The following is a 13,740-nucleotide window of genomic DNA, read 5'->3' as shown; positions in this document are numbered from 1 at the left end:
AGAGAGGAGCAACCGAAGACGACCGAAGCTTTGGAGATGGAAACAGAGGCTGGAGGAATGGAGGACGGCGTCTCTGGAGAAAAGAAGGACTTGGGGTGGGGGGGGACACACGGCAGAAGCCTTTCAGTGTCTGAGGGGATGCCACGAAGGGGGGGGGTCCACTCATTCCCCAAAGCCCCCGAAGGCAAGAAAAAGAAGCCACCGGGGGGGGGGGGCGGAGGGGGGGGACTGATCAGGGAGAGAGAAGCAACCTAGAACTGAGGATAGCAATAGCAATAGCAGTTAGACTTATATACCGCTTCATAGGGCTTTCAGCCCTCTCTAAGCGGTTTACAGAGAGTCAGCATATTGCCCCCAACAATCTGGGTCCTCATTTTACCCACCTCGGAAGGATGGAAGGCTGAGTCAACCCTGAGCCGGTGAGATTTGAACCGCTGACCTGCTGATCTAGCAGTAGCCTGCAGTGCTGCATTTAACCACTGCGCCACCTTGGCTCAGTGTTTCTTGGAGAAACTATATATGAGTTATTTATATATATATACATATATAAGTTAAATATATATATTTAAAGTCACAACCCCTGGTATGCCCAAATATGGGAGGAAGTTCACACTTCCATTCTCTGTCCATCGGCTCGTCACAAGAGACCATCCAGACAGAAACCCAATATTTTTACTGTTGCCTTTTGTTACATTTGTGTTGTATTTGTGCTGATAAATAAAGGGAGACTAGTATAGATCTATTTCAAGCTATTTAGCTCTCATCAGCTAGCCAGACCCTTACTGGGATTCGAACCTGGGCAGTAAGGGTATGGCTAGCTGATGAGAGCTAAATAGCTTGAAATAGATCTATACTAGTCTCCCTTTATTTATTTATCAGCACAAATACAACACACGCACGCACACACACATACATATATACAACACACAGACACACACACACATATATATAATATATAATATTATATATATATATATATACACACACACACACATATATATATATATATATATATACATATACATCATATACATATACATATACACATATATATATATATATACATATACATCATATACATATACATATACACACACATATATATATATATATATATATACATATACATATATACATACATACATATATATATACATACATATATATATATATATACATACATACACAAACATGTGGACAGGAAGGACAGTTAATCAGCGGTGGCCTTGAAGGAGAGGCCGGGCAGGCCTTTCTCTGGGGCGGCGCAGGCTGTCCTGCTTGAGCGGGAGGCTGGACTAGAAGACCTCCAGGGCCCCTTCCGGTTCTATCCTGAGTATAATACCATGACCGTCCATCGGAGGCGCAGGGACAGTCAAGGCCTCTAGGGGCGCAAGTACACACATGCGGCCACCGCTTCCGCCAGGCCCGCCCTTCCCGGATATGCTCACGGGTTCCTGCGCGGGGGGGGGAGGAAAGGAGGCGCTGGGCGTGCGCGGGAGGGGGCGTGGCTAGACGGTGGGCGGGGCGTGCGCGGGAAGCGAGGCGAGCGTCGTCGTGGGCGCGGCTGGCGGCCATGACGCTGCCGGTCTTCTTCGGGTGCGCCTTCGTGGCCTTCGGGCCGGCGCTGGCGCTCTTCCTGCTGACGGTGGTGGGGGAGCCGCTGCGAGTCATCATCCTGATCGCGGGGTGAGGCCGAGGGACCGGGGGGGGGGAGACGCGCGGGGGGGGAGGGGCCTGGGGCAAGGGCCTGACCGAGTCTCTCCCCTCCCCCCCCCCGCAGGGCCTTCTTCTGGCTGGTGTCGCTCCTGCTCTCCTCGCTGGTCTGGTTCGTGGCGGCCAAGGCCAGCGACCCGGCCGACCAGGCGCTGCAGCGGGGGCTGCTGGTCTTCGGCGTCCTCTTCTCCGTGGCGCTGCAGGAGGCCTTCCGCTTCCTCTACTACAAGCTCCTCAGGTGGGCCCGGCGGGGCGGGCGTGAGAGGGGGGAGGGAGACCCCGCCTACCCACCCACCCACGCAGGGCAGCACCTGCAAGGCGGCCTCCCTTCCCGGGGGACCAATCGGGCACCTTCGAGGGGGGGGTGTTGGGGGGGCGGAGTATCCGGGGGGCCCTCCCCTCCCCCGCCAGGCCCCTTTTGTGTGTTTGTGTGTGTGTGTGTGTGTCTGTGTGTTTCCAAAGAGCCGAGGTGGCGCAGTGGTTAGGGTGCAGTACTGCAGGCCACTTATCCATCCATCTATCTGTCTGTCTATCTATCATCTATCTATCAATCATCTATCTATCATCTATCTATCTATCTATCATCTATCTATCTATCTACAATCTATCTATAATCTATCTATATATATATATCTATATATCTCTATATGTATATCTATATCTATATATCTCTATATCTATATTAAAAAGAGCCGAGGTGACGCAGTGGTTAAATGCAGTACTGCAGGCCACTTCAGCTGTCTGCTATCTGCAGTTCAGCGGTTCAAATCTCACCGGCTCAAGGTTGACTTAGCCTTCCATCCTTCCGAGGTGGGTGAAATGAGGACCCGGATTGTTGTTGGGGGCGATATGCTGACTCTGTAAACCGCTTAGAGAAGCCCTATGAAGCGGTATATAAATCTAACTGCTATTGCTATTGTGTGTGTGTCAGGGGGAGGGGGCTGCCCGCCGCTGCCTTTGTCCCGCCCTGTAGGCAGGCAGAGCTGGCATCCTGAGCCTCCCCCGGCGGTTTGGTGGGAGCCGGTGCGTCCCTGGGAGGAGGGGCTGCTTGCGGCATCCGGCCTTCCAAGTGACGCCCCTTCCCCTCCACTCAGAGCCGGCCCCTCGACTAGGCTGTTTGGATGTTTATTATACTTGTATGGCGCCCTATTCCCGAAGCACTCAGGTCGGCTAACAAACAAGCGAGGAAGGGGGAAATGCAAAAAACAAACAAGACAGAAACAAGATACACAAAACAGATTAAAAACAACACAACAGTCACAGCAATTCAAGTGGGGCTGGGAACTCATCTGCCCCAGGCCTGCCGGAATAGCCAGGTCTTGACAGCTTTGCGGAAAGCTAGAAGGGTGGTGAGGGTCCGAATCTCCACGGGGAGATTGTTCCAGAGGGCCGGAGCAGCCACAGAGAAGGCCCTCCCCTGAGGGGTCTACAGTCAACATTGGCTAGCTGATGGTATTTGGAGGAGGCCTAATCTCTGGGCTGAATCCTGTGCCGTCATTCCCTGGCCTCGGGAGTCCGCTGCTCCCTGCCTTTCTTCAGGCGGCTACCTTCCGGGCTGTCCCCCAGCAGTGCCTCCCCGAGTGGGCTTTTTTCCTTTCCTCCCGGGCACTTTTTCAAGAGTCCTTCCTAAAGTTCAACAACCAGAACTTGGGGGTTGATGCAGCCCAAGTTTTCATTAGGTTTTCTCTGCAGTCCCTTGTCGGCTCCTCTGCAGCTTCTGATCCCCCCGAGGGTCCCCCGATACTTTTCCCACCCGTGGTTCTCCGGCCTCCCACCCATCCTGCCCCCAGAACCCCTGGGCAGGAAGCAGGAAGAGTAAATAGCAATAGCAGTAGACTTAGCAATAGCAGTAGACTTATATACTGCTTCATAGGGCTTTCAGCCCTCTCTAAGCTGTTTACAGAGAGTCAGCATATTGCCCCCAACAATCTGGGTCCTCATTTTACCCACCTCAGAAGGATGGAAGGCTGAGTCAACCCTGAGCCGGTGAGATTTGAACCGCTGAACTGCTGATCTAGCAGTAGCCTGCAGTGCTGCATTTAACCACTGCGCCACCTCGGCTCAAGAAACTAATGCTCATGCCGCCTTCTGTGCCCAGGGCTCAGGGTTGTGCGAGCCCTTCATCAGGAAGGGGCTCTGACACACACACCAAAGCTTCAACGTGGCCTGTCACAGAAGCTCCCTGATTCCTGTGGGCCGTGCTCACCTTCCATCAGGTGTTCTGCTTTGCGCTGTGCAAGGCCCCCTGAATTTGGACCATGTGATGAAGCAGAGGCCTGGCAGAGAGGCTCTGCCCCCTCCTCATTACCTCTCCCTGCTTGCCCTGGCTTCCAAGCCTCGGACCCCCCCTCTCCTCTTCTGCTTGGCTGTTCACTTCGCTTCTGCGGCTTTGACTTTTTCAGCTATTAGACAATTCATGCACCCATTTCCCACTCTTCTTACATTTAACTGTTAGTCAGAAATTCTCCATTTACCTAAATGGTTTCTTAATTTTCCCTGATCTCCTCCCCCCCCATCCCCTCATTGGATATGGATTATTACTGGCCCTGACTGCAGTTGGGACTGGCAGCTTCAGTTCTAAGCAGCCTCATAAAAGTCACCACCGTTGTGGCTTATTTCATTAGGCAAATCATCCGCAAATCATCCCACCTGACTGGGGAGTCATCTGACTGAGGAGTCATCTGACTGATTTGCAACTTCCCACTGGCTTCCCCATGTACTTCAGTTTGTCAGAAGCTGGCTGTGGATATTGCAGATGGGCATCTTGTGCCAGTGGGATGCTGTGTCTGTTGAAAATGCACCCCAGTTGCCGAGTGCCCAAATTTGATTTGGTTTGATTTGATTTAATAAAGGACTCCGGGCGGCTTACAACAAATAAAATTTTAAAAAGTGAAGAGTTAAAAACAATCAGAGGAAACAGGTTAAAAGAAAGCACGTCATGCACCCAGTCTAATCGGGGCTGGACCTCAATCAAATCTCAATCACATAACCGTGGGGATCCTGCAGTGGCGGAACTTGGAGACTGGTTGTAAATCTCCAATCATAACTTTGAACAGTCACTAAACAAATCGTTGGTAAAGTGAGATTGTTGCCTGGATTGTATTTTCAGTATCTTGTTTTAGAGATATTCCCAAGATGCTTTGCTCGGTGAGGATCCTGTGTGTGGAATCACACCTGCAACCACTTTCTCTAAGCTTGTTGGAATCAAGTTTCTGGGTATGACTAGGCTCCAGTTTTTTCCTGTCGTGGTTTTCACCCACTGGTTGCTGCTTAATGTCTCTACGACACCACCTCAACCGGTCCTCGTCTTTGATGAGGGTCAGATCCAGGAGAAGCTTACCGTATATACTCGAGTATAGGCCGACCCGAATATAAGCCGAGGCACCTAATTTTACCACAAAAAACTGGAAAAGTTATTGACTCGAGTATAAGCCTAGGGTGGGAAATGCAGCAGCCACCGGTAAATTTCAAAAATAAAAATAGATACCAATAATGTTTTTGAATATTTATTTCAAAGAAAAACAGTAAACTAGCGGTGTATTCAATGAAATACTTCACTCACCTCATGATGCTGATGTCCCGCTGTGATGATGATGTCCCGTGCAGCCGCGGGAGCGATGTCCCGCCTCCTATGACACACGGCACAGTGATTCCTATCATTGGATCACTGTACCAGAGGAGGTGGGACATCGCTATGTGGCTGCTTGCCATAACAAGGAGGAGGTGGGACATCGTTGCAGAGCGGCAGGAGGGGGAGGAAGGGGAATCGTAAGACAGCCCTGCATTACATTAGAACATGAGGAGGGGGGATGGTGCGGTGCGCGCTGCGCGGCAAACTGACACAGAGGGAGGGGAAACTCACAGGGGCACTGGGCCATTCACGAGTGTCACCCAGCGGCATGGCCCCGCCCCTTTTTCTTCTCCATTTCGGGCAAATTTTTCACTGACTCGAGTATAAGCCGGTGGCTTTTTTCAGCCCAAAAAGTGGGCTGAAAAACTAGGCTTATACTCGAGTATATACAGTATCCCTTCTTCATTCTTCCAGGAAATGGAATAACCCCTAGAAGAGAATATTTGTCTCTTGGTTGGACCATGGAGTCTTTGGTGCTCTCTCAGCTTGGCTGTTTCCTTGCAGATATTTCATTACTCAACTAGGTAATATCATCAGTGCTAGAAGGGAGCGGGGGTTGTGCTCTGTTTAATGACAGTGGCTGCCCTGTTTTGTTGGTAGTTCCTTGATTAGGGTTTGGTTTATTGTTTGATTGTCTGCGTTGATAGTTCCTTGATTGGGGCATGGTTTACCACTCAGTTGTTGATCTGGTATTAATCCCAGTGTTAATCTTTGCTTACCTGGGTATTGCTTGCTGGTGAGGAGTTTTAGTTTAGTTTAGTTTTATTGATCTTGTATGCCGCCCACTCCCGAAGGACTCCGGGCGGCTTACAATAAAACAAGGGAAGGGGATAATACACAAAACAACATATTAAAATACACAACAGTCACAATTTCCAAGGGGCTGGATATTTCGAAAGTCCCCTGGCCTGCTGGAGCAGCCAGATCTTCGTGGCTTTGCGGAAGGCCGGGAGGGTAGTAAGGGTTTGGATCTCCACGGGGACGTCGTTCCAGAGGGCTGGAGCTACGACAGAGAAGGCTCTCCCCCGGGGAGTCGCCAGCCGACATTGGTGTTTTTGGTCTTTGTGTTTCCTTTTTGACTTTTTGATTATTTCTTTTGAAGGTATGTAAATGTTTTCTTCTATATGTGCCTATTGATGCCTGATTTGTCAGAGTGCCAGGCTTCCGGGAATTCTTTAGCATTTTTGGATTTAACTCGATCTAGGAGGGTCTCTCTTTCCCTGAAACTGTGGTGAAGTCTGTCCATATGTTTCCATCCTGCTTTCTGACTGCTGGTTGGTGTTCGTGGATGCCAGGCTTATCCTGCATAATGGCTGTCGCAGTCCTTGCACTGTGTGGCTCCCATTTTTTTCCTTCTGGGGTTGCTGCGTCTTTTGCTTTACTTCGGACGATCTGAAGGGCATTTCTTGGTTTGTGGGCTACGTTGATCCCATGAGAGGCTGTGATAGTCTGTTGGTGGTTTCTGAGGAGATTTGACGTATGGCTGTGTAGTCCTTTTAACGGCTTTTGCTGGTCGTGCTAAATTGGGTTGAGTGGACGGGGGCTTTCTGGTAAAGTTGCGTGGGTCTCCATCGTGGTGGGAGATGTTGTGTAGATGGTCTGGTTCCTTTCCCTGAGTGTCAGCACTCCTTCATTGAGTAATTAGGAAAGAAAACCACGAGACTCCATTGATAGAAATCAAGTGTACTTTTACTAATTATAAATGATCAGAAGCGTAGCAAAGCGAAGACTGATTATTTAGGCGCGAAAGCAAATGATATATAGAATAACCCATTCCCCACCCCTTGGCATCCCAGTTACAGTCCAGTCATAATTCTCCCAAGTGTCAGGTGTGAGATAACTTCGAAAGGCATCACCCAGATGGAATGTTGGCCTTGGCGGGAAACCTCCTCCGCATGCGCAGTCCGACAGGCAGCAGAACTCCAGAATCTTCCTCCAGCACAATTAGTAAACCCCTCCCAAATACCATGCCCCCCCTCCCCGTTTCAATGGTAGCCGAAGCAGCAGCAAAGCAGAGGCTGACACTGAGGTTCGGGGCAGCTGCAGTGTGTTTGGGTGGGAGGTTGGGTTGCTTACTTTGGTCATGGAGGACAGGAGTTCTCAATATGCAAGAGTTCAATTAATGACCGTTTGCAGTTACAACAGCACTAAAAAGTGATTCGTGACCCATTTTCCACGCTTACGACCGTTGCAGCATCCCCATGGTCACATGGGTCAAAATGTGGATGTTTGGCAACTGGTTCATATGTAGCAATAGACTTATATACCGCTTCATAGGGCTTTCAGCCCTCTCTAAGCGGTTTACAGAGTCAGCATATCGCCCTCACAGTCTGGGTCCTCATTTCACCCACCTCGGAAGGATGGAAGGCTGAGTCAACCCTGATCCGGTGAGATTTGAACAGCCGAACTGCAGTCAGCTGAAGTAGCCTGCAGTGCTGCATTTAACCACTGCGCCACCTCGGTTCCTATTTATATTTATGACGGTTGCAGTATCACAAGGTCACGTGATCGCCTGTTGCAACCTTCTGACAAGCAAAGTCATTGGGGAACCCAGATTCACTTAACAACCATCTTACTAACTTAACAACTGTAAGTGATTCGCAACATCTTTAGCAGGAAAGGTTGTAAAATGGGGCAAAATCCACTTAAGAACAGCCTGGCTTAGCACCAGAATTTTTTTTTGTCATAAATCAAGGGCCACCTGTGCCTAGCTAGTGTGGCTCATCTGCTGATGGGGAGATCCGGGAAGGACCCTGTTCTGTTTTCTGCTGTTCCTTCGAAGTTGTTACTGGTTGTTTCATGAATCCTTTCTTCGTTCTCCATTAGGACAATGCGCAGCCAGATCAGGTGGCCTCATAACTATGAGGGTGGGGGTGGGGGCACAGTACAATGCCTGGACACACTTTCCAAGGCTGCCTTCACTTCAAAGGGTTGTTAAACGGCATCTCATAAATGGAGGACTCCCTGCAATCTATGCCCCTTTTGTACCTGGGTACTTAGCAATAGCAATAGCAGTTAGACTTATATACCGCTTCGTAGGGCTTTCAGGCCTCTCTAAGCGGTTTACAGAGTCAGCATATCGCCCCCAACAACAATCCGGGTCCTCATTTCACCCACCTCGGAAGAATGGAAGGCTGAGTCAACCCTGAGCCGGTGAGATTAGAACCGCTGAACTGCAGAACTGCAGTCAGCTGAAGTAGCCTGCAGTGCTGCACTCTAACCACTGCGCCACCTCGGCTCTTTGACCTGCCCAGGTGACTTGTCTCTCGCCTGGTCTTTCAGGCCTTCCAATTTCCCTGTAGCTGATTTCACACACTGTGTTGCTGTTCCTCTTTCCATTCTCTCTTCTTAGCCTGACTTGTGCAATTCAGCTGCACCCTTCCCAGACCCACCTTCTTTTTATTTACTTATGTAAAAACAAAAAAAACCTTGACATTGTTTGACCTCATTTATTTAACTAAACTAGAATTCACAGATGAAAGGAAATGGAAATTGTTTTATACAGATTAGCAGAGTTGGAAGGGACCTCATAGGGTCATCTAGTCCAACACCCCGCCCAAGCAGGAGACCTTAACACAGTTTTTGACAGATGGCTGCCCAGTCGCTTTTGAAAGCCTCCAGTGATGAAGCTCCCACAACTTCGAAAGACAACTGGTTGAATGTCCTCATGGTCAAAATATTCCTCCTTATTTCTCGGGTTTAATTTCTCCTTGTTCAGTTTCCATCCCTTATTCCTTGTCTGGCCTTCAGGTGCTTTGGAAAATAGGATGACCCTCTCCTCTCTGGCAGCCCCCTCAAATATTGGAAGGCTGCTATCCTGTCTCCCCTAGTCCTTCTTTTCATTCAACTAGACATACCCAGTTCCTGCAACCGTTCATCGTATGTTTGAGCCTCCAGTCCCCTAATCCTCTTTCTTGCTCTTCTCTGCACTCTTCTTAGAGTCTCAACATCTTTTTAATAGTGTGGTGACCAAAACTAGATGCAGTACCCTAGGTGTGGCTTTACTAAGGCTTTGTAGAGTGATATTAGTACCTCTTTTGATCTTGATTCTATCCCTCTGTTAATGCAATTTAGGATTGCGTTGGCTTTTTTGACTGCTGCCGCACACAGCTGGCTCATATTTAATTGGTTGTCCATTAAGACTCCAAGATCCCTCTCATGGTCACTGCTATTAAGCCTGGTTTCTCCCAGTCTAACGGGGTCCTTTTAGTTTTTCTTGCCTAAGCGTAATATCTTAAACTTTTTTCTACGTTGAATTTAATTTTGTTAGAAAGGGCCCAGTATTCAAGTCTGTCAAGATCCAGGAAAGGAAGGGGGAAAGGAAGGAGAGAAGGAGAAAAGAAAAGAGGGAAGGAGGGAAGGAAGGAGAGAAGGAGAGAAGGAGGGAAGGGGAAGGAGGGAGGGAGGGAAGAAAGGGGAGTAGGAGAGAAGAAAAGAGGGAGGGAGGGAAGAAGAATAGGACCGTTGTAAGATAAGATGGATCTATGGGATGGTAAGAAAGCAATCTTCAAGTATATTGTCAACAGTAGGGAAAAATTGTTATAAATACATATTATTAATAACAGTTATGAGATCATATAATTGTGAATGTATATATGAAATTGATAAAATTAAAATAATTTAAAAAATTGATTGAGAAAAAGGAAAAAAAAAAAGATCCAGATGGATCTTGAGCCTATCATCTAGAGCAGTGTTTCTCGACCTTGGCAACTTGAAGATGTCCGGATTTCAACTCCCAGAATTCCCCAGCCAGCGTATGCTGGCTGGGGAATTCTGGGAGTTGAAGTCCGGACATCTTCAAGTGGCCAAGGTTGAGAAACACTGAACTATATTATGTCCTCAGCATTTCACTGGTCTGTTAATTCAGTCACTACGTTGAAGAATGAAATAAGATTGGTTTGGCATGATCTGTTTTTAACAAACCCCTGCTGGCTACCAGTTTATTACTTTTACTCCTTTCTAGATGTTGGCAGATCTATTTTTATTTTTATTTTTTCCAGTATCTTCCTGGGTATTGATGATAGGCTGTTAGGACACTTAGGAGCATCTTGTGTGTCTGCACGCACACACACACACACACACACACACAACAACTTTGAAGCTTGGCCCCACCTCGCCTCTCCCAGAGACAGAGAGGCCACAGACTGGGCCCTTCTGGGGCTGGCCAGGGGCCCACAGCCAGGAAGCCGCCTTCTGGGCCAGCCTTTCAGATCCCTGGGAGTCAGTGGAGGTCCAAGCCTGCAGGGGGCGCCAGCTGCAGCTTTAGGTGATGCAGAACTCAGCCTGTGCTTCTCTTTCCCTCCCCCAGGAAGGCGATGGAGGGGCTCCTTGCCCTCAGTGAAGATGGCTGCTCCCCCATCTCCATCCAACAGATGGCCTATGGTGCGTTTCCCGAGGGACGGCTCAGGGGTGCCTGGGCAAAGGAACCTTCTGGGGACTCGGGGACCCCTGCAGAGAAAGCGGGGACGGGAATTCCTGGGGTGCTGGGAGGGGAGCTTGAAGGGGGGGGGGCTGCTGGTGACCACATCCCTCGGCCCAGGAAGAAGCCCAGGGCCAGAGTGGACAGGGTGGTGGAGGGGATGTGGCCAAAGGCCCCATGGGATTGGGGGAGAGGTCAGCCCTCCTGGGCCCTGCTCAGGCCAACGCCTTCTGTGCCCACAGTGGCTGGCCTGGGGTTCGGACTCATGAGCGGAGCCTTTGCCATGATCAACCTGCTGGCGGATTCCCTGGGGCCTGGCATCGTGGGCATCCACGGAGACTCCCAGCTCTACTTCCTGACTTCAGGTACAGCTGTCCCTGCTTGGGGGGGGAGGGGGTGCCTTCTCCAGCCCCCTTCCCCCCCCCACCTCACTGTCTTTGTCTCCACAGCCTTCATGACTCTGGTGTTGATCCTGCTGCACACCTTTTGGGGCATTGTCTTCTTCCACGGCTGTGAGACGCGGCGCTGGGGGGAGGTGGCAGCTGTGGTGCTCTGCCATCTCACCGTCTCTGCCCTTGTGAGTAGCACCCCTAAAGGTGGCTGTGTCGGGGGGAGGGGAGGGTGTTTGAGAGAGAGAGAGAAAACAGGGGCTAGTAGGCTGCAGTGAACATGCCCCCCAGCTGGCACCTTCCAGGCCTGTCTCTGCTCTAGCTGCCCCAATGAATGGACCCATCTCCCCTATGGCCAGGGAGGGTCTTAGTCCTCATGGCATTTTATATTCTGATAGCTGAGATGCTGCCTCCCAAGTGCCCCCTGGGAATCCAGGGCCCCAGGCAGCCCCCCCCCCCCCCCGGCAAGCGGCTTACAGGCCACGGGGAGGGGCTGTAGGCAGCTTTGCCTCCTGTGTGCAGCTGTGGTGCCCCTTGACTGGGTCACTCTCCGGCCTCCGGGGAAGGCAAAGGGCTTCCTGTTTCATTTCCGGGACTCCCCCTCCGGCAGGGAGATGGGGGTAGGAGGCCTCCCGGTCAGAGGCCAGGTGGGAGGGTGTGAAGGAGCAATCAACATGTGATTAAAGACAGCCTGTCAAACTACAATTTCTAATCTACTGCTCAGGGAAGTTCTGTCTATATATGGTCATATCCTGGTCAGGATGTTTTATCTTTTGGGACTTGTTTTTTCCTGTGTGGTTCAGCGTGGCTGCGCATGCCCTGTTATGCACTGGGCCATGGGTGACCGCCACACCTACACAAGGAGTTATATGACAACAGGAGGGCTGACTGGCCTCTCTTCCTGCTTGCAGACCTTCTGGAACCCCGTCTACCTGGGCAGCCTTTTGCCAGCATACCTGCTCATGGTGGCCATGGCGGTCTGGGCTTATCATCTCTCCGGAGGCTCCAGAAAGAACCTGCAGCATTTTCTCCTCTGTGAGTGTCATCCCAGCTCCTGCCCTCTGCTCCCCCTCCCCACTGGGCCGTGGGCCCTGGGGTAACACACACACACCCCGCCCCTCCAGCCAGCCGGCTCGGCTCTCCCTCCAAGCGCTGCACTCCCATTTCACAGGCCTACGGACGGCACCCCAGGCGGGATCCTGAGCCTTCCAGCCACGTTGCCAGGAAGCTGAGGCCCCCAGACTCTCCAGAGGGCACCGGGTGATTGTGCCCTTGGAAGACGGGGGCGGAAGACAGGACGGCGGCTGTGGAGACGGCTTCCCTCAAGCAGCCCCAGGAAATCTGTCTGCCCTGTGCTGCCGCTGCATCTCCCCTCTGGCTCCTGAGACTTGTTGGGGAGGGAGGGAGGGGGAAAGGGGGCTTGGCTGAGCAGCCAGGTCATCTGTATGGGGCAGAGAAAGGGCCTTTGATCTGCTGCTCTGAGGGGAGGGGAGGGGGGGGGCAGCCAGTCTTGCATTGCTTGAAAGCCGGGAGCAGAAGCTGGAGAGGGAGCTCTCTGGCTTCCCTTCTGAAGTAGCACCAATAAAGAGACTGGCTGAAAGCTTGTGTTTGTTGATGAGGGGAGGGCAGGGCAGGGCATTGTTGTGGCCATAATTCTGCAAAAAGGGCCACCTGCCACCATCATGGTGAGCCGGGCAGGTGGCAGCTTCTGAGAGGGAAGCCATGGAGTCAACCTCACGGGGAGCCTCGGGGGGAGGGGAGTGACGACAGTAGTGGTCGCAAAAGGGCTCCACCACAAAACCACGGTCGACTAAAGCGCGCTTGACGAAACCGCATACCTGACGTCATCACAGTGCGACGAAAAAAGCACGCTGTGAGCAGTAAAGCTGAAATTAACGCGTAAACCTAAACCTAACCCCCCCAAACCTAACCCTAAACCTAACGCTAACCCTTAACCTAACCCTAAACCTAACCCTAATGCTTAACCCTAAACCTAACCCTTAACCTAACCCTAACCCTAACCCTTACCTTAATGTGAATCGGCTTGCTTTCAAAGCGCTTTTTAAAGCGCCCTTTTTTCTCTGCGGTCGCTGTTGTCGCCCTGCTGATGACGTCAGGTACGCGCTTTAATCGGGCGCGCTTTAGTGGACCGCGGTTTTGTCGTGCCACGCGCAAAAGCGCTTGTGGAGGGGAGCCATGGCTTGATGGAAGCCAATCCTATGAGGTTGGTTGCAGGTTCAGTGTATTAGTGAATGAACTTCAGCCAGGCTGATTCTGCCACCGTCTTGCTCTGCCCCCCCCCCTCCCCGTCCTCCCCCATCGTTGGCTTCCTTGAAGCAAAGTCACCTCCTGGCTGGCACTGGATGCTTTGCAAGGCAGGCACAAACACTTTTAAGTCAGCTCAGTCTCCCCCCCCCCCTCTCTGGCATGGAGAAACAGACGCCCCCCCCCCATCTCCCTGAAAAGGCAGGTGGTCCTCGCCTTAATTGGAGCCAGGGTTTTTTGACTGCTAAGCAAGGTTAGTTAAGTGACTGGTGCCCAATTGCGCGACCTTTTTGCCACAATGATTATAAGGAAATCACTGCAGT

General features: G+C 51.1%; 1 protein-coding gene across 1 annotated transcript; it reads left to right on the top strand.

Annotated features, from left to right (window-relative positions):
- The first annotated feature begins 1,528 nt into the window (after positions 1-1,528).
- APH1A (aph-1A gamma-secretase subunit) lies at positions 1,529-12,752 on the top strand. Its single transcript, XM_087715214.1, has 7 exons — positions 1,529-1,686; positions 1,781-1,951; positions 10,653-10,726; positions 11,006-11,128; positions 11,213-11,340; positions 12,064-12,187; positions 12,324-12,752. The coding sequence occupies exons 1-7, from the start codon at positions 1,574-1,576 to the stop codon at positions 12,353-12,355; spliced, it is 765 nt and encodes a 254-aa protein (XP_087571340.1). The 5' UTR covers positions 1,529-1,573; the 3' UTR covers positions 12,356-12,752.
- Positions 12,753-13,740: the final 988 nt, after the last annotated feature.

The sequence above is a fragment of the Thamnophis sirtalis genome, unplaced genomic scaffold, assembly GCF_051295495.1.
Source record: "Thamnophis sirtalis isolate CommonGarterSnake01/CBP01778 unplaced genomic scaffold, rThaSir2_p1.2 scaffold_5, whole genome shotgun sequence".
NCBI lineage: Eukaryota > Metazoa > Chordata > Lepidosauria > Squamata > Natricidae > Thamnophis > Thamnophis sirtalis.
This window is presented reverse-complemented; position numbering and strand designations above follow the sequence as displayed.

Excerpts from the sequence above, each read along its gene's own strand:
- APH1A (XM_087715214.1), top strand. The coding sequence starts at position 1,574 with ATGACGCTGCCGGTCTTCTTCGGGTGCGCCTTCGTGGCCTTCGGGCCG. Across the intron at positions 1,952-10,652 it reads CTCTACTACAAGCTCCTCAG|GAAGGCGATGGAGGGGCTCC; the intron begins GTGGGCCCGGCG and ends TCCCTCCCCCAG. Across the intron at positions 11,129-11,212 it reads GCTCTACTTCCTGACTTCAG|CCTTCATGACTCTGGTGTTG; the intron begins GTACAGCTGTCC and ends TTGTCTCCACAG.